Below are 19,673 nucleotides of genomic sequence, written 5' to 3'. Positions count from 1 at the left end.
TAGGTATTACAGTGTAAATCTAAGGCTTTAGCATCAACACCTCATCAAGAACATAGGTGCTGTAATTACCATAGTATTACTAACACATGAAGTCATAAGTTTCAACAAGGTAAAGCTTACTGGCCTAATTGATTCAACTTCATTATTCCAGCTATGTTGTGTACTAATGGTAAAGATCTATGAACCAAACCCATTAGACTAATACAGGGTCATAAGCTAGTAACAACTTTGAATAGAGCACCATATTCTACCTAATGAGTAATCTTATATTATCTCTAATATGGAATGACTTATTTATGCTTACAGATCCTGTTTAGAATAGGTAAGTACACATGCTTAACATATGAGCGATACAGGTATTACAGTGTAAATCTAAGGCTTTAGCATCAACACCTTATCAAGAACATAGGTACTGTCATTACCATGGTATTACTAACACATGAGCCTATCATGTAAAGTAATGATAATCTCTAACCCATGCTTAGTTATATAGAACAAAGGGTAATCACTATGCTTAGCTAGCTTGTTCAAAATGTATAGATGTGTTAATTTTGTCAAATGCTGTAACATACCTTGTGTAAAGTATTCAGCTGTTTGTTTTACTTACACCTCTTTCATGTCCATAATAACTGATATGTCATAACCTGCTTGTAATTAGTGAAAAACACGTATTGGGTTACTCTGCATCACATAAGCATTTCCCTAAGTATTCATGATTCATGTATCTAAGCTTACATATTGAATATGCATACATGCTTCTACTAAGGATAGTAAGGTACTCATAACTCTATGTTACTATATAAGCATAATGAATGAACATGCTATAATTCCCGTATGTTATTATACTGACCTGCTTCTATTGAGTAACTAGTAATAACTGTTGAAGCTCATCATAAGCTGGATCCTCTATCTTTCCATAATAGATACTAGTTGTAATTCATATTGACCTGAAGCTGTATGCTAGTAATGATTAATCAAGTACGGTCCTCTATCTTACCATAACTAATGAACAACCTTAATTACTCATATCTATGTATCTATGCTTATAGCTCAATGTAATCATATACTGTGTTTCCTGTATTCTGTTATTTGAACACCACCTTTAATGGTAATCATACTAATAGAACATCAGCTCTAGTGAGATCAGTAAGCTGTACTCATTTGTAACAAGTGTTACGTATTCTCTATAATTTAACCTATACTATTACACAAGTAGAACTAAGCAGTTACTGTAATGAAAGCATATCCATCTATCCTATATCCAGCTGTATTGATACATGTGAAAGGTAAGCTATAATAGTGAATACAGAGCTGTTACCCTTTGATCTTCCATGTTTCCATATTGGCTTAGAGCTTGATAAGGTTGTTATTCAGCATATACTGTGTTTCCTGTATTCTGTAATTTTAATTTAAACACCACCTTTAATGGTAATCATAGTAATAGAACATCAGCTCTAGTCAGATCAATAAGCTGTACTCATTTGTAACAAGTGTTACGTATTCTCTATAATTTAACCTATATTATACTCTCAAGTGTAATCTCAGGGGTCATTACACAAGTAGAACTAAGCAGTTACTGTAATGAAAGCATATCCATCTATCCTATATCCAGCTGTATTGATGCATGTGAAAGGTAAGCTATAATAGTGAATACAGAGCTGTGACCCTTTGATCTTCCATGTTTCCATATTGGCTTAGAGCTTGATAAGGTTGTTATTCAGCATATACTGTGTTTCCTGTATTCTGTAATTTAAACACCACCTTTAATGGTAATCATACTAATAGAACATCAGCTCTAGTGAGATCAGTAAGCTGTACTCATTTGTAACAAGTGTTACGTATTCTCTATAATTTGACCTACACTATACTCAAGTGTAATCTCAGGGGTCATTACACAAGTAGAACTAAGCAGTTACTGTAATGAAAGCATATCCATCTATCCTATATCCAGCTGTGTTGATACATGTGATAGGTAAGCTATAATAGTGAATACAGAGCTGTTACCCTTTGATCTTCCATGTTTCCATATTGGCTTAGAGCTTGATAAGGTTGTTATTCAGCTTCATTATGGAGATAAGCATAGTGAGTGTTAGGCATACCTGTAGGCTGTACCCATTGAGCTATAAAACACATCGGCTTGTTACATCAATGAGCTTAGAGGTTGTGATATCATGCAAATAAGGCAAATATATGAGCTTGGTTGATTCAAACACAGCTTCTATACCCACACGTCTTACCTATGATCTCTATTGATTCGGGATAAAGAGTGGTGAGTAATGTGATATCCATACTTGATTAGTCTGTTGAGCATTATATTAGTGCTATTCCCATTTCTTAGACCATTGCTGTTGTTTCATGTTACTTTCTTTCCTGTGTTCGAGCACATCTCTCATATGTAAATCACTACTAGCAACAGGTCAATGGTAACAGGGTAACATAAACCATACTAACTAGTGAATCAATGGTGGTATTTTACATAATGAATACCACTGGTATGATGGAATCAATGGCATTCAATCGAGTGGACTCCAATGTTACTGGTACGTGTTGTTACTGTATTCATATAGAATATGGTTCCATCTATGACATCTCTTGTTATACCTCCTTGTTCATAGTTATGAGATTGATTACACTACTATATCAAGTGAATCCATAATGTATGTGTAATTAAGGTATGTGCTGCTTGCTGCCTGTTTCTTGTCACGATTATTATATAATAAAATCAATGGATATAGCTCCTGTATTATCTCTTATCATGTACCAAATCTAATTACATGAATCAAATCACTTGGTTAAGCTATCATATTTGTTTACATTACTGTTACCTTATCCTGTATGTTGTATAAGTTAATCAATGGCATTCATAGTGACAGGTAACTAGCTGTAATAGGGTTAAGCTTCTGTATCATGCTTATTTATCTGTATCAAGCTTACTGAATGGGAATAGAACTGATATCATGTATTGGTTAGGAAGATACAGCTATAAACACAAGTAATAAGAGTAATAGCTGCTTAGATCTGTGTTGTCATCATAGTTATCATATCCTTTATTATATAGAATACACATATCTAACTATTATATCTTACCAATAGGGTTGAACCAAGAAACCTACCTTTCCTATACTTTATTACTAACAGCACCATGACTTTACTTATACTTTTGACCTGATTGATATATCTTATCTCTTATCTCTATCTATCTATAGAGGAGATCATGATCAGGTAGGCATGCTTTGTGTTCTGTTATATACGTAAATATCTCATGATTCGCTAGCCATTCAGTTAATAAAGAATCTGCTTGCTTCTCAAGTCATTGAGCATCATTAATTACATATAGAAATCAATTCAATCATGATGGTGCTGGATATGGGTATGGATCTGCTGCTAGATATCCATCAGGGTCATTATATCTAACTGTACCTGCTACTGCTAGTACTGATGCTCGTACTGGTTCAACTTATTGCCCCATACCCACCTAAACTTTCAGAATCCAGAGTTGACTGCTTCAACAATGATATCTGAAGTTTGAAGTTTGAACTGGTGCACAGCCTAGTACAATGTCTACTTCTGCTGGATCCACTTAGTCAACTGCTATTTGTGCTGCTGGTGGATCTACCTCTACCTTTGCCTTTTATGCACCTGCTGCCCTTTCTTCTGATGCTACTGATGGTGGAGAAGCTTCAATGGCAGTTATGCTGGATATTGGTCTAAGAACGGAACTGCTGCTGGCTTTGATGAAGCTATCTTAGCTGCTGGTTAAAAGATGGGAAATATATGCTGCGTATGGGCTGGTTAATGGATGGGAAATATATACTCATCCAGGGGTTAACATAACTCTATCAGGACTAGACTATGTATCTTATTCACTCTCCTCTTATAGAATTCTTAAGAACTAGTAATGAAAAGTAAAAGACTCTTTACTCATTAGAAGGATATCCCTTGAATATCTTACTTATCCTTTCAACTAGATTAATCATATTATAAGAAGCAATAGAACCACTTAGCTTTCAGCTCCTACATTAGGAAGATTAGACTGAACTTAGACTAGCTTAGCAACAATAACAAAAGGTCCAAGTGGAGATTTTATCTACACACAAAAGCTATCAATAGTGATAATATAATACATTGGTGTTACAATATCTACCTGCACGCTAGATAGGCTACTTTACATCCATCCCTATGGGCAGGACACCCTAGAGAGCATTCTGAGATTGGTAGGTTGTATTTATCCCCCCGGACCCAGCTAGGAGCAGCACTCTCTCCCACCGCTACCAAAAACACACTGGTGTTTTTGTGGTTATCATTGGCAAGTGTGCTGATGCTCTGGGCCTCCCCAGTCAGATCTCCTAACATTCCTCTAACAACCAATGCTTTCTTGCCAATAACTATTACGTATATAAGTTGTCAAGTCCAAGGAGCTATCGTTCGCTGCTTGGATACTGGAGGAAAGGAATCACAGACAGTATCGATCTCCATGATACTTCACTCACGTTCTTCCCTCTCACATTCATCCGATGTATGCATTCTTTCTCTCTGATATAGTAGCATTTAACTACATCTCTTCCTTACCTATCTCCACATAAAAAAGGCGGGGCGGGAATTACTTCATCTCTTAAATGGTGGAGGAGCTAGCTACGTCATTGGGATGGAGGAACCAATCTCAGCTTTTATGGTGGCAACTACTGGAAATGGGGGAGCGCACCTGTCTATTTGTGTTTAGGAACCTGGGAAAAACAGGACGAGATCTCAGCTTGGCCGGTATAGTGTACTTTATCTTCCCTTGCTTCCTTACTATTTAGATAGAGATAGATCGAACCTACTTTGGACCAACTGAGCTATTCCCCCACCGGTATTCTAATATTAGGGGGCTGGAATTCATAATAGTAGGACTGATATGACAAGACGATTGTCTCTCTCCCCCTTTATCTTAATAATAGTCAGGGAACTTGATGATGAACCAGGACAAACACAAAGCTTTCATATTGGTGTTCCTTATGCTCCTATTTATCAGGACCAGACATTCGAATCGCTTATCTATTCCTCTAACTATCCCAGTTGACTCCTTTGCATAGAAGGGGAGGGAGGGAGGGAAAGCATCCAGCAATAGTGGATCGGTTTGGGTCGGGCAATAGTTAGTGGTAGGGAGTTTGCTGCAGACTCGCTTATTAGCGCTCATTTATATCATTTAATAGTTTGGTTTGCTAGCCTCCCATACCTTGGATCTTTTTGCAGGCCTTGAATCAACAATCAATCTAGGAGAATTGTTTCTATATTCTATGAAGATGGGAATGTTTGCTATTACACATTGCTTTGTTCTATACCTTAGAGTAGAAGATAAAAGTTCATGGAGAATATGGGAAAGATAAGGATTTATCTAGCTTCATGGCCAAGTTGCAGAAGAGATTAATCAATGGTTCACTTTTCTGGTAATGTTGATTTGCTAAGGGGTGCAGCATGCTAAGGAATCTAGCTAGCCAATATTCACTTGCACGAGTTACACCAGCCAACACTCATTTCCACAAGTTACAATAAGTAATACTTGTACTAGTAGCACAGTATTCTCAATTAAGGAATTTTCTGGTTGTGACTGTCTCGTGAAGAGTCTATCAACATGATACCCTGTATTAGGACAGATAATGCATGAACAGCGTCCTATGGTAACTGAAAAAAGTAAAATGGTTTTTTCAATCAACATGATGGATACCACTGTGGGTCAAACTCCAGTTCTGCAATCTAACAAAAACTTTACTGGAGTAGGATACTACCTAGTGTCTTCACAGGAAGCAGTGTTTGCAATATGCACATATTTTAAAGTGGAACAGAGGAGCGTTATAAAACAGTTCTTATTCTGTCATACATTATCATTAATGGGTCATGCCTATTTATGCTTAGTATTGGGTTGTTTCCAATGTTTTTACTTTTTATGATATATTTGATAAAAATACCTGACTAATAGTGTCATGATTCATCATTGTTGTAGGTTTATCCTGCCTGGAGGTGGTTTGAGAAGCAGGATGGAATCAGGTCTTTGCAGAAGAACAGTAAAGACCCTGCGCCTGAGTTCTATAATATCTTTTTGGAGAGACCAAAGGCAAGGATTTGGACTGCTCATGTTTTCATAGTGTGGTCTGGAGTTACAAAGAATTTTCAAAATTGAAATTATCTCAAGTGCTTTTACTTCGACATTAAATTATTCTGTTATGGTGTCTCTTTGCAGGGTGATGGTGCAGGATACGATTTGGTTGTAGTTGATGCCATGCACAAGGCTAATTATGCCAGCCGTATTTGTCATTCTTGTCGACCTAATTGTGAAGCCAAGTAAGCTTTCTGCCACTTCTATGCTTAGCATGTTAGTATCTGTGGTGAACATATATGACATTGCATTTTAGGGACAGTTTATAAGAGCATAATAATGAGAAAGCTTCTGGGATACTTTGCTTAATGCATTTAAAGTATTGCACAAATGTTTGCCTGCAACATGATTTCGAGGGTGAAATGCATATCTGTTTTGGACTTTCAAGCATGTTAAGAACATTATAGGCATTGTTTAAAAATATAGCATCCTGATTTATCACAGGTCTTGCGGTATCTAGTAATATCTCCTGGTAAATGTGATCTTGAAATTTACAAAGCCATAGTGCTAATCAGTAAGTGTAAGTTAAAGTGGAGATTGCATATAGACTTTGAGCAACTACTGCTTAGTTGCTTGGACTTCCATGTACTAATAATATTCACATGACAGGACTTAGAAATGAAAGCATTTTTGTTAGATTATTGTTTTTATGCAGTCATGCAACAATGCATGTTATTTCTGTGTTGCAAGATTTGTTTTGTGTTTATTATTACTCAATTCATTTTATCTAGGTTTTACAGTACTGAATATCACCACAAAGTTCTACCCTTACTGATACCTTTGTGTAACCCACAAGGAGAATATGCAGTTGAGCTCTGTTTTGCTATGTTTGAATATCTATTCAACGCTGATGGTGTTACTTAATAACTTTTCCAAATTCTAGTTCATTCGTTTATGTTTTTTTCCAAAAGTTGCATTCACTATCAACCAAAAATGTCCATGCTTAGATGCAGAAAACTGCACTTTTATGTTTTGGTTGAAAGCTGAACCCTCAAAATGTTGAAATTTACAATCAGGAAAATTATTCAAGCTTTAGATGCAACAATATTCATTTTCAAGCATTTGGTTAATTGGTTAGCTTCATATTTTATGGATATCACTAGTAATAGTGTCACCGGAAGCGTGGATACAGAAATGGGTATCAGAACATGAAATTTGCATGCTGCTATCATCTGTGGTTCATTATGAATTTATTAGGCTTTTCAAAAATATATAGATGTGTGTTATGAACCATTCAAAACCATGTGATAATTTCAGAAGTGCAAAAACAGACGAGAAAATGCACATGGTATAATTGCATTGGTGACGGGAGCTTTGTTGGGATGAGCCCCAGATTTCTCTCGTAGACTGTTCAATCAGGAAACAGGTCCTGGCAAATCCTGTCTTGAGTAAACATAGCATAGAAAAACTGATCTGGATAATTTTAGAGTCTTCTTGCTAAACAGAATAGCATGCCAAATATCTTTCCCCTTTGCTAGCTGCAGCTCATATTAATCGGTTGAAACTGGTGAGAAATAAGGGGGAACCTCCTTCATGGGGGTATTGTTAAAATTGGCAACTAGGGCCAAACTCCGTGTGGGTCATCTTATTAATAGTAGCTGATATGAATTCATGGAGATATGAATTTATTTGTGTTATGGGACAAGTCGTCAAGGTCGGCCAGCAACCAAATAAACTCCACATGTGCTCAACGTTTTAGTATAAATAGAGGTGCCTTGAAAGTCATTTGGACACATTTATTTGGGATCTCTTCCTCTCTACTTGTCTTTGGGTTTTAGTAGGAGGAGAGATCCGAAGGGACAATGCTGTCCTAATGGAGAAAGACTCTACACTATCAAAGGAGATGCCCTAGAAGGCCATATGCTGTCATGAAGGACAGCCCTTATCTCAGCCACAAGGAAGCCCTAACATAACAGATATACGCTGGCCATAATGATGCCCTAACGCTGCCATAAAGAGCCCGAGATATGGAGAAGGAAAAGGTCTTCTAAGAAGCACCTACGCTGCCCTATTACATTCAATGAAGCCAGCCTTATGGATGCTGTTCTAGAGGAGAATTATCTCATCAAAGAGAAGCACCTATGCTATTGCTGCCCTAAAGGAGGCTCCTAGTCGCAGAGGATGAAGGGTTCTATTCACAGCTAGCTGCAGTCCTAAAGGGAGATCCTAGCCGCAGAGATCAGGCCGCTATCCTAGAGAAGAACCCTTGCCCTAAACTCTGTCTATGGGAGCTGCAATGCACAGCCTAAAAGGGTCCCTTAAGTCAAGCTCTAAAAGAGCCCTAAACACAGGTCTGTACATCACCTTATATCTGCTATCAAGGAAGCCCTATCCGCAAACAATAGGAGGCTCTACTGAGACCTAAAAATGAGCCCTAATCCGCATCTATTAATGGTACTAATCTGCTGTTATATATAGTTCAGATGAAGCCCTAAAATGCTGTTAATGGAGGCCCTTATGCCTGAACTAGTCCTAAAGAAGCACTCATTAAGAGATATGTTCACAGCAAAGGTGGCTGTAATTATCACAGCATTAATACATGTTTGCTGTAGGTGATTATGGGATGAAGGGTGCTGGTATAATCATGTACTAAGGACTGTTTGATAAACCTCAGTTTTACTGTAAAGGAAAGGGTTGAAGTCTGCTCCTTGGAGTTGCTGATTTTACTTCAGAATTGCTATGTGCTAGGCCATAGGCCATAACATCATAGCAAGGGTTTATTAAGAACTAATCCATTGAGATTAGTGCCCTCATCAGGTCAGCTTCATAGTGATAATGAAGTGCAACATGAATGGTGCAGCATAGTGATAGCATGACTGTAAGAGACAGCAGCATGGTACTTGGTGCAGCAAGTACACAAAGCAACAATGGTACAGCAAGCACATGGGTGACAGCATGGTGCAGCAGTGGCACAAGGTACACTTGTGCTAAACTCTGGGACAACAGTGCAGCATAAGGTACAGCAGTATGAAGTGTAGAATATGGTCATGGGGTCCAGCATTGTGATGATGGGCCCAGCATTGTGACGAGATGCAGCACAATGATAGGTGAAGGAGTCACCTTGGAGAATCAGTTGAAGCAGCATGTCTTCAACTGATCTCATGTATCATCTTCTTAGAGATGATCTATCTAGATAAGTCAAAGTGTTGACCTCTGTTGTAAATGTACTATCTCTCTCTCTCTCTGCTGAATTATTGAAGAACATATAAGAAGAATTGATCAAGGGTTTCCCCACATTGGGGTTTGTCCTTGGCTAGCGCCACATCTTGTGTCCTCTTGTCTTGGCTTGTTTTCTGCAATTTATGTTTATGTTATATCTGCAGTTTACTTTAATGCTGATGTGATTGTTAATCTGGAAAAGATATTGAGTTAACTGTGAAAATTGAAATAAATTGCTCTAAGCATAGAACATAACTAATATTAACATGGTATCAGAGCTGAGGTGAAGACAAAGCCCAAGCAAGAGTGAAAGAGCAATCACCGTAGACAGTTGGGAAATGACAAAAGGATCAATGGATTCCTCATCCCTCTTCAATTCACCAAGGGTGAAGTCGAAGCAGAGAATATTATCGGAATGGCGCAATGGAAGTTTCTTATGGCCTACCTAAAGATCACTTCAATGAGAAGTCCGGATCTAAGTGTGGAAGGAAAGGCAGATGCCTTGGTTGTAATAAGTTTGGCCATTATGTGAAGGAGTATCCAAGGTAGAGACACATCACATGATGATGATAACAATCATTCCAGGGACATCTTCAATGATCAGAGGAATGACAGGTAATGCAGGTCATCAAGGAAATGACCGACTCTTCAGAGAAAGCAAGGAACCCTAGGTATGAAGAATCAAATGTTTTGGAAAATATAAAGAAGCATTATCTTGTACTAGCCCTCTCCTTCAAATTCTTTGGGAATTTGGCTTATAGATTGTAGTGCTTCAAGGCACCTCATTCAATAGAAGGGTGCTCTCTCGAATTTGGTAGAGGTGGAAACAACCCTGGGATTATACTTAGAGTCGATGCAACCTATCCCGGAAAGGGTGTAGGGAATGTTGCCCCTCAATTAAATGAGGGTAAATCGTTTCATTGACAAGAATCTCTTTTATGTGCCTGATCGCAAGAAGAACTTGGTGTCCATTTCGGCAATGGAAGTCAAAGGTTTCAGGGTGGCATTCATCAATGGAAAGGTACGTATTTGAAAATGGAACTTTCTATACTTTTGAGTTCAGGGGTGTATCAAGTTGCAAGAAGTCCATTGGGGACCATGTCAGTTGACACATCTCACCGGAGGTCTACTTTATGGGGCCCTACTCGATGTGAGTCAGATGGTGACAGGGATGCCTGAATTCAAAAGGAGCGTCAAGGTACATGTGAGATGTATCGAAAGAAAATCCTACAAGGGGACCATTCCCCTCATGTAGCAGGTCGACAGGTTTGGAACTTTCCGAGGGGTTTGAGATTCATGATCGGGAATTTCATGTGTGCAGGTGAAAGAAATCCCTCTATGGCTTGAAGCAAAATACCTCGGGTTTGATATGAGAGGATTGATAGCTGTCAGATGAAGCTAAGATTCACTAAGAGTGAAGCCGATCCAAGCCATTGTTTGAAGGTTGTGGATGATAGACCTCTCATACCGACACCTTCTGAGGATGACCTATTTCTGACAGGTGCAGACCCTCTCACTTGCAGAAGTAAGAGGGAGTTGGATTCCGGATGTGGAATGGTAAACTGCAAGCCCGTGACTACCTCGAGGATCTTAACTTTCAGAAGTTATGTCGTTGTGATGTTGGACCAGATTTGGGAAATGCCTCTGAGTTTCATAACCTCATTTACATTAATGTTCTTGGTGAACTTTCGATATATGTTTTGCAGTTAGCATGGTGAGCTCATATTTGGTTAAGCCTCACTAGATTGGTGCCAAGAATCTTCTGAGATATCTTCGGGGCACAATCTCTCATGGATTGAGATACACTGCCGGAAATATGAAGCTGCATGATTATTCCAATGCTGACTAGGCAGGCAGTATGAAGGATCACTAGAGCACTTTTCAGTGATGGTTCTCCTTGGGTTCTGCTTCGATATCATGGATGAGCAGGAAGCAGAAGTCGGTTGTTATAAGCACTGCTGAGACCGAATACATAGCTACGAGAATGATCTCGTATGTAGTTGCCTGGTTGTGAAAGCTCTTCAGTGAGCTGTTTGTACACATGATGAATACCACTGTGATCCTTTGTGGCAACAAGGGGGGATTCGATTGTTGAGGAATCCCGTATTCGATGATTGCTCCAGCAGATAGACATTAGATACTACCTTATCTGTGATATGGTATGTCGATGAGTGAGGAGGCTCCATCGCATTGAGACTGATGTATAGATCGCAGACATTTTGTCAAAGCCCAGGGGAAAGGTCAAATCTGTGACTTTCCCGAATGACTTGGATTCGTTGAGAGACCTTATAAGGGTCTTGCATGCATTGAGCTCTGGGAGCTCTCGGGGGGCTTGGGGTACTTACTGGAGCAACATACGACCATAGGGCGACTCACCCTCCCTTAATGGTGCGCTGTGTATAGGGTGAATGGCTCAACCTTTCCTTGTGATACCCCGAGGCGACTTAGGGACAAGATGGTTAGTTCTTCTGTTGTGGCATCATACCCATGCAGTTTGGGACTCATGGAAGTACCTCTCATCTGATCAATGAGCAAGGAAATGGGGTTAGAGACCACATTAATACTATCAATGGACGCATTGTTGTATCTACTGTATTCCCTATGCTAGGATGACCTCCATTGATCTGGGATCAGTATGAGTGGTTTGAGACACTCTCTTGTGATATTGATCTGGGATCAATAAAACTGACTTCGGGTCAGTAGAGAATGGTATGAAACATTCTCGATCAATTCGTCTTCTTCATGGTTCAGCAGAGCAGAGCATAGTTCAGCAGAGCAAAGCAGTGCAGGGCACTGATGGCAGAGATAGTACAATCGGACATATGGATCAGCGGATGGAGTTCTCCCTAGTTGAGAGGGAGTGTTACAATTGGAAACTAGGGCCAAACCCCATGTGGGACATCTTATTAATTGCAGCTGATATTTTTCTTTGATCCCTCTCATCGAGAGGTGTAGGATTAATCTAAAGGTCATCCAATTCCGATAAGTATTCATGGAGATATGAATTTATTTGTGTTATGGGACAATTCGTCAAGGTCGGCCAACAACCAAATAAACCCCACATGTGCTCAATGTGTTAGTATAAATAGAGGTGCCTTGAAAGTCATTTGGACACACTCACTTGGGATCTCTTCCTCTCTACTTGTCTTTGGGTTTTAGTAGGAGGAGAGATCCTAAGGGACAATGCTCTGCCCTAATGGAGAAAGACTCTACACTATCAAAGGAGACGCCCTAGAAGGCTCTATGCTGTCATGGAGGACAGCCCTTATCTCGGCCACAAAGAAGCCCTAACATAACAGATATACGCTGGCCATAATGATGCATTAATGCTGCCATAAGGAGCCCTAGGCGTGGAGAAGGAAAAGGTCTTCTAAGAAGCACCTACGCTGCCCTATTACAGTCAATGAAGCCAGCCCTATGGACGCTGTCCTAGAGGAGAATTATCTCATCAAAGAGAAGCACCTACGCTGCCCTAAAGGAGGCTCCTAGCCGTAGAGGAAGAAGGGTTCTATTCACAGCTAGCCGCAGTCCTAAAGGGAGATCCTAGCCGCAGTAAGGATGTGCCTTAGCCGCAGAGATCAGGCTGCTATCCTAGAGAAGAACCCTTGCCCTAAACACTGTCTAAGGGAGCTGCAATGCACAGCCTAAAAGGGTCCCTTAATCCGCTGTCAAATCAAGCTCTAAAAGAGCTCTAAACACGTCTGTACATCACCTTATATCCGCTGTCAAGGTAGCCCTATCCGCAAACAATAGGAGGTTTCCTAAAGCTGTATGTAGGAGGCTCTACTGAGACCTAGAAAGGAGCCCTAATCCGCATCTATTAATGATACTAATCTGCTGTTATATATAGTTCAGATGAAGCACTAAAATGCTGTTAATGGAGGCCCTTATGTTCAGCCTGAACTAGTCCTAAAGAAGCACTCATTAAGAGATATGTTCACAGCAAAGGTGGCTGTAATTATCACAGCATTAATACATGTTTGCTGTAGGTGACTATGGGATGAAGGGTGCTGGTATAATCATGTACTAAGGACTGTTTGATAAACCTCAGTTTTACTGTAAAGGAAAGGGTTGAAGTCTGCTTCTTGGAGTTGATGATTTTACTTCAGAATTGCTATGTGCTAGGCCATGGGCCATAGCATCATAGCAAGGGTTTATTAAGAACTAATCCATTGAGATTAGTGCCCTCATCAGATCAGCTTCATAGCAATAATGAAGTGCAGCATGAATGGTGCAGCATAGTGATAGCATGACTGTAAGAGACAGCAGTATGGTACTTGGTGCAGCAAGTACACAAAGCAGAAATGGTACAGCAAGCACATGGGTGACAGCATGGTGCAGCAGTGGCACAAGGTAGAGTTGTGCTAAACACTGGGACAGCAGAGGTACAGCAGTATGAAGTGTACAGCTTGGTCATGGGGTCCAGCATTGTGATGATCGGTCCAACATTGTGATGATGGGTGCAGCATGATGAGGTGCAGCATGATGACGAGATGCAGCAGGATGATAGGTGGAGGAGTCACCTTGGAGAATCAGTTGAAGCAACATGTCTTCAACTGATCTCATGTATCATCTTCTTAGAGATGATCTATCTAGATAAGTCAAAGTGTTGACTTCTGTTGTAAATGTACTCTCTCTCTCTCTCTCTACTGAATTATTGAAGAACATATAAGAAGAATTAATCAAGGGTTTCCCCACACTGGGGTTTGTCCCTAGCTAGTGCCACATCTTGTGTCCTCTTGTCTTGGCTTGTCTTTTGCGATTTATGTTTATTTTCTATCTGCAGTTTACTTTAATGCTGATGTGATTGCTAATCTGGAAAAGATATTGAGCTAACTGTGAAAATTGAAATAAATTGCTCTAAGCATAGAACATACCTAAAATTAACAGGTATTATAGGTAAGACAAGATTGATATGCCCCTTGAGTTAATTCACAATGCTTGGCAGTGCCTTTCGTGTGTGTCGTCAATTTAATATTTAGTATTGCGTATGAATTTCTGTTTACATTATACTGGAGCCATTGGTTTGATGTGTGCACATCCAGCCCTATGGTTTGATTCACCGTTCAACAATTCATGCAAGAAAATAGTTGTGTGATTCATTAGTTGCCAACAATATGGTTTGACTGGTATGATGCCTATCACTTGTTTTTTCTCTTCAGCCTCAGATGTTAGGAGAGCTTTTTCTGACTGCTCCTGGGGCCCTCTCAGTGGTGGATATTCTTTGGAAGATGTTATCAGGCTTTGCATTGGTACTTTCCCAGTGATAGATGAGGACAGGAATAGCTCCACTCCCTCCTGTACATCCAACCTTACTTTTGACGTCTGGTAGTGCCTCTTTTATAGGGTTTAACCTTTTCTACTGGCTACTATTTTCACTTGTATCTCATATTCTTTTGTCATTCAGGGGTAGCTTTGGTGCTTTCACATCAGGATTGTGACTTGATGTACTGATCTATTCTTTTGGTCACCTGTGGAGATCAATAAAATTATCTGACCCTATCTTATAATAGTAATGTAATATTGATAGGTTCACATTGGAACACACACTTCCACATGTTGTTAGTTTTAGATTTTTATTATATCTCTAATTTAATGTTAAAAGGTTTGCTTATGATGAGAAATGGCCAGTAAATTTACACATTTTTTGATAGATCTATATGTTTTTCGATTATTTAAATTTGCTTGGCAAATTCTATATGTAATTCATGAATCGACTCTTGTAGATATTGGAATGATTGTTTCAATGTGTAAAGTTTTGATCAATGGATTAAGCATAGAAATAGTTGCGAATTCATTAATTGCAAATGTTATTTGCACTTCTTTGAAATATCATTAAGAACTTTCAATAACACCATTACATATTCAAGGCACTCCTGGGCAAAAATGTTGAGGGTCAAGCTAACAGTATACATGAATTTTACAGTGGCAGTTATTGTATGATTATTCTATTAGTGAAGCTGACCTAGTGAAATTCATATGTGATAATACCAATGCAAGAAAAGAACAAATATTTCTTCTACCGTTGATCTCCCTGCCTTTGATTGATTGGTTTTATGATATTCTCTGAAACAGAGTTACTTCTGTCGATGGCCAATACCAGATAGGCATATATACTTTAAGGCCTATACAATATGGAGAAGAAATCACATTTGATTATAATTCTCTGACAGAGGTAAGTGATTCTATTTATTTTTTTATTTGTCTAGGTTTTTCTATATTGATCTGCAGGAAATTAATACTATGTTGCGCTTTTCACAGAGCAAGGATGAGTACGAAGTGTCTGTGTGTCTATGCGGCAGTCATGGTTGTAGGGGTAGCTATTTTAATCTTGCAGTTGCAGGAGCTTTTCAAAAGGTACTATCAGAATTGTGAATTTTTTTTTACTCATCCCTTTGTGAATTCAATGATGCCCACGGACATACACAAACATTTGTTTTTAGTTGATTTATTGTTCTGTTTTTCACTCTTGGAATTGGCATGTGACATGATATAATGATGATTACGGTGGCCGTAGTATGCTAAGGTGATGGTGTTGGACATAATGTGCTAATATTTTTTGTCATCTGGTGCTTGTCAGGTCTTAAAGGAATTCCATGGCTTACTACACAGGCATCAATTGCTTCTTGAAGCTTGCACAGCAAATTCTGTCACTGAAGAAGATATTAGTGATTTGCGCAGTGCAGGTCTTGGGACTTGCCTGCTGTCTGGGTTACCTAATTGGGCTGTGGCATTTTCAGCTCGTGTGGTGCGTTTTCCATTGTACTGCTCTACATTATAAACTTTGTTTTTTAATATACTTGTAGACTTATTTGGTGCATGATGTTTTAAACCAGGTGAGGTTCATAAATTTTGAAAGAAGCAGGCTTCCTGAGCAAATATTAAAGCATGCTATAAAGGAAAAAAAGAAAGCTGGTGTTGAGATTCTCTTGGAGTATGAGAAGAGTGATGCGGAGATTCAGGTACAATACTAAGGAGCACCAATGTTCAGTAGCTAGTTTATCTGCAGAATTTTTTATTTATTTTATTGTTGACCTGACTATATGTTTATCTGTGAGACAGGCAGAGGGAGTTTACAATCAAAGACTTCAGAGTCTTGCGATCACTCTTGATAAGGTGAGTGAAATGTATTCACATTTAAAATACTATCCTTTGAATCTAACATGCATATGTAATCGATATGCTTTGATCTGATTATGGATAACTGAAATGGCTGAATTGAAGGTAAGGTATATAATAAGAAAGCTTCATCAAGACCCAACAAAAGCTCCTCCACCTCTGAGAAAGCTCAAGGCTGCAGAGTTAGTTTCATTACTATGGAAGGGAGACCAGTCATTGGTTGAGGAGTTGCTGCGATGTATGGGACCCTATGTTGATGCAGAACGGTTGAACCGCTTGAAGCAACAAATTCATGCGCATGACCCTAGTGGTTCTAAGAATGTAGAAAAGGGCTTACGAGAATCTTTATTGTGGTAAGATTTACTAGTACCTTGTAGGCTTCTGAAGTAAACAATGTAAGCTTCTGTCGGTATCTTCAGTGAAAGCACCTTTGCCTAAGCCACAAACATAAAAATCCACAGGTTTTATTTCAACTAACTGGTATGTATTTTGCTATTTTTTGCCAACTTTCATTGTTTTTGTTTTGGCATATAGGCTAAGAGATGAGCTGCGAGACATCCCATCATCATGTAGAAGCCGACATGATGCAGCTGCTGATCTGATTCACTTGTATGCACATACAAAGTACTTCTTTACTCGTCTTGTAAGTAATATATGTCTACATTTTTTGAATATTTAAAAAAACCAATATTGGTCCAATTAAAGCATCAACTATGTTGAGAAACAATAGTGATTCTTATAAAACTGTAGAGTATTGATTCATTGATATTGTTTCTAAGGACGTTTAAGGGTGCTTGGGCTCATGCTCAATAAAGTTGGATTCTTCTTGGGTACAGGATTATGGTCCTCTGGAGTCTCCTCCTCTCTATATCAGTCCTCTTGATCTGGGTCCTAAGTATGCAGACAGCTTGGGATCAGGATTTCAGGAATGGAAGAAGATTTATAGCAAGGATTATGCACTGGGTCAGTTGATGTATTGGTATGTTCAGACTTCCCCAGACCCAGGTTACAGCCTAACCAAAGCACGCAGAGGTTGCCTAGTCCTTCCAGACATTTCATCATGCTATGCCAAGACCCCCAAACAAGAGTTTTCACGTGGGTATGGCTCCAAAGAGCATGCGGAGATGATAAGAAGAATGGTGTGTAGTAGTATTGGTGTTTAACTTCATAGTTCAGTTTATATTTCCTGTCTAGATACTTTTTCTGACGGATGTGGTATTCTTTACAGGAGCGACAACCTCAAAAGCAATGGCCAAAGGGTGAGTTTTGGGAATTCAAGAGTAATCGTGGATTGTTTGGGAGTCCGATGTTCGATGCTGTTATGAATAACTCGCCTTTAGATAAAGAACTCATGCAGTGGCTGAAAAACAGGCATGTTGTATTTGATGGTCCATGGGATCACTGACAAGAGGCACATATTGTTTTGGAATGATTATTTCATTAATTTACAGCTTCCTTTGGGCATATGATTTGGGAAGTGGTAATCATCTCAAAACAATGGTGTATCTCTTCATAAGAGGTTTTCTGTACAGTTTTGTAATTGTATTCCTTAGTAGCAATTCTACCTTGCCCCTTCACCCAGCTGCTTTTCTTGATTGATTGGATTGGGGACTTCTGAATATTCAAGTGGGTTGCAGCTGCCTCCACGAGGCTTTGTGTATGATTCTTTACAACCAACCAGAGAAAGACTTCTCGCTTTTTAGAGAGCTCCTTTCCTTGTTTATTACACGGCATTTTGCAACTTGGAATAGTTCAGACGTCTGAAGTGTCTATTAAGTAGACAGCTTCACATCTTTTAATTCAGGTGTCAGCTATTTTTTGGTCATGATGCATTTATAAAGTGAAGTGCTTTTCAGATGTATACAGTGAACTGACCATGATGGCCTGTTGTATTTTGCATTTTCGATTCACTTACATGGTTATTTCTTTTGCAATGTCGGTATCCATCTCCGTCGAAGAGAGGCCATGACATTCATTTCCTTTCAACATCAAGGGGCTGGAGTTTTACACCCTTCAAAGGCTGAAGGAGTATTTCCTAGAGGCGACCTATCCAATAAAGACTGACCAACCTGGTATTCTCATGAGGTGCATTCTTACAAGTGGAAGCAAAAATTGAATTCATTGGTAGTTCTTAAAATAAGTGAAGTTACAATTTTTTTGATCTATTTTTGCAACTGTATTTGCCCATTATTTAGACATTTTGTCATCTTATGTTGATGCAGTTAAGATTTACTATAAACTGTAATATCCTAGGGTAATTTTTTGTCCCAGGGTTTCAGTTCAATTTAGGTCTTCCAACAAATAGCAATATAAATTATGTATTCATACAATAATAGTTGCATCTTCACATAATATCAGCAACCATAAACATATAAAACTGATAGCAGGCAATTTTCCACTACACGACAGTATGCATTGTCCACAATTTTCAGGCTGTTCACAACCAGTATTTCATTACAAACACAGTAATAGATATAGCTGACGAAAATCCAACAGTTTACTCAATTCTGTAATAACCAATTCTATCCTTATACAGGACCTGTCAATAGCTCATCTTGGAATGATCCTTGTAATGGTATTTACTATGCAACAGGCCAAATTTCTATCTGGGAAGAAATGAATCTGTGGTAGGATGCAGGCCTAGAGATGAGGGTTGAAACTCTTGCCTCAAGCAGTCTCAATTTACTGCCTCAGAATATCCTCAAAATCATCGACAGGACCCCCCCTGATTTTTGCAGGATGACTCAGATATCCCCGAAATTCTTCCTCAGGAACCTCTGAAAATCTGCCTCGGGAATTTGGCTGCAGACAGGGCTGAAATTATCCCAGACTTGACTCAGGAAACCTGGTTGCAGACCTGAGATTTGCCTCAGACCAGGCCACAGGGCTGAGCTAGGTCTCAGGGAGGCTGAATTGCTACAGGACCGAATCTGCCTCAGGGAGGCTGAAATATCTCAGAATTTCCCTCCAAAAATGCCAGAATGTCCCTGCAATTTCATTACAGAAAACCGTCTGTCACAGAGAGGTATTCACCAAAGAAAACTGTCTTAGAATAGGCTTGAACAGATCCAATGAATTTGGATCCTTGCCCTTGATTTGACACCAGACTTTGAAGTCTTCCAGATAGACAGATTTACTGTTTTGTTCCAGAATAAAACTGAAGATAGAGAAAGGGTTTACTAACTAGGGTGGAATCCTTCACCACCGAAATTAGTAGGGGAGAGGGGTCTTAACCTTCAGAGCCGCTCAAGAAAACAGATGT

At 39.2% G+C, this 19,673-nt stretch overlaps 1 protein-coding gene across 2 annotated transcripts in view; it reads left to right on the top strand.

Moving 5' to 3' along the window:
• LOC149154464 (histone-lysine N-methyltransferase ATXR3-like) overlaps window positions 1–18,372 on the top strand; it is a 28,016-nt gene extending 9,644 nt beyond the window's left edge. For both annotated transcript variants that reach the window (XM_089438863.1, XM_089438862.1), the window contains exons 10-20: window positions 5,981–6,091; window positions 6,218–6,318; window positions 15,368–15,467; window positions 15,554–15,649; window positions 15,873–16,040; window positions 16,129–16,254; window positions 16,355–16,408; window positions 16,517–16,764; window positions 16,946–17,054; window positions 17,248–17,550; window positions 17,640–18,372. In XM_089438863.1, coding sequence (XP_089294989.1) covers window positions 5,981–6,091; window positions 6,218–6,318; window positions 15,368–15,467; window positions 15,554–15,649; window positions 15,873–16,040; window positions 16,129–16,254; window positions 16,355–16,408; window positions 16,517–16,764; window positions 16,946–17,054; window positions 17,248–17,550; window positions 17,640–17,816 — 1,593 coding nt within the window. In that variant the 3' untranslated portion in view covers window positions 17,817–18,372. The remainder of the gene's footprint in view (window positions 1–5,980; window positions 6,092–6,217; window positions 6,319–15,367; window positions 15,468–15,553; window positions 15,650–15,872; window positions 16,041–16,128; window positions 16,255–16,354; window positions 16,409–16,516; window positions 16,765–16,945; window positions 17,055–17,247; window positions 17,551–17,639) is intronic.
• Window positions 18,373–19,673: the final 1,301 nt, after the last annotated feature.

This window comes from Pinus tabuliformis, chromosome 9 (assembly GCF_031772625.1).
Source record: "Pinus tabuliformis cultivar Carrire ecotype Pingquan chromosome 9, CPIR1, whole genome shotgun sequence".
Lineage (NCBI taxonomy): Eukaryota > Viridiplantae > Streptophyta > Pinopsida > Pinales > Pinaceae > Pinus > Pinus tabuliformis.
The sequence above is the reverse complement of the archived record's forward strand: the minus strand, read 5'-3'. Positions and strand labels throughout refer to the sequence as shown.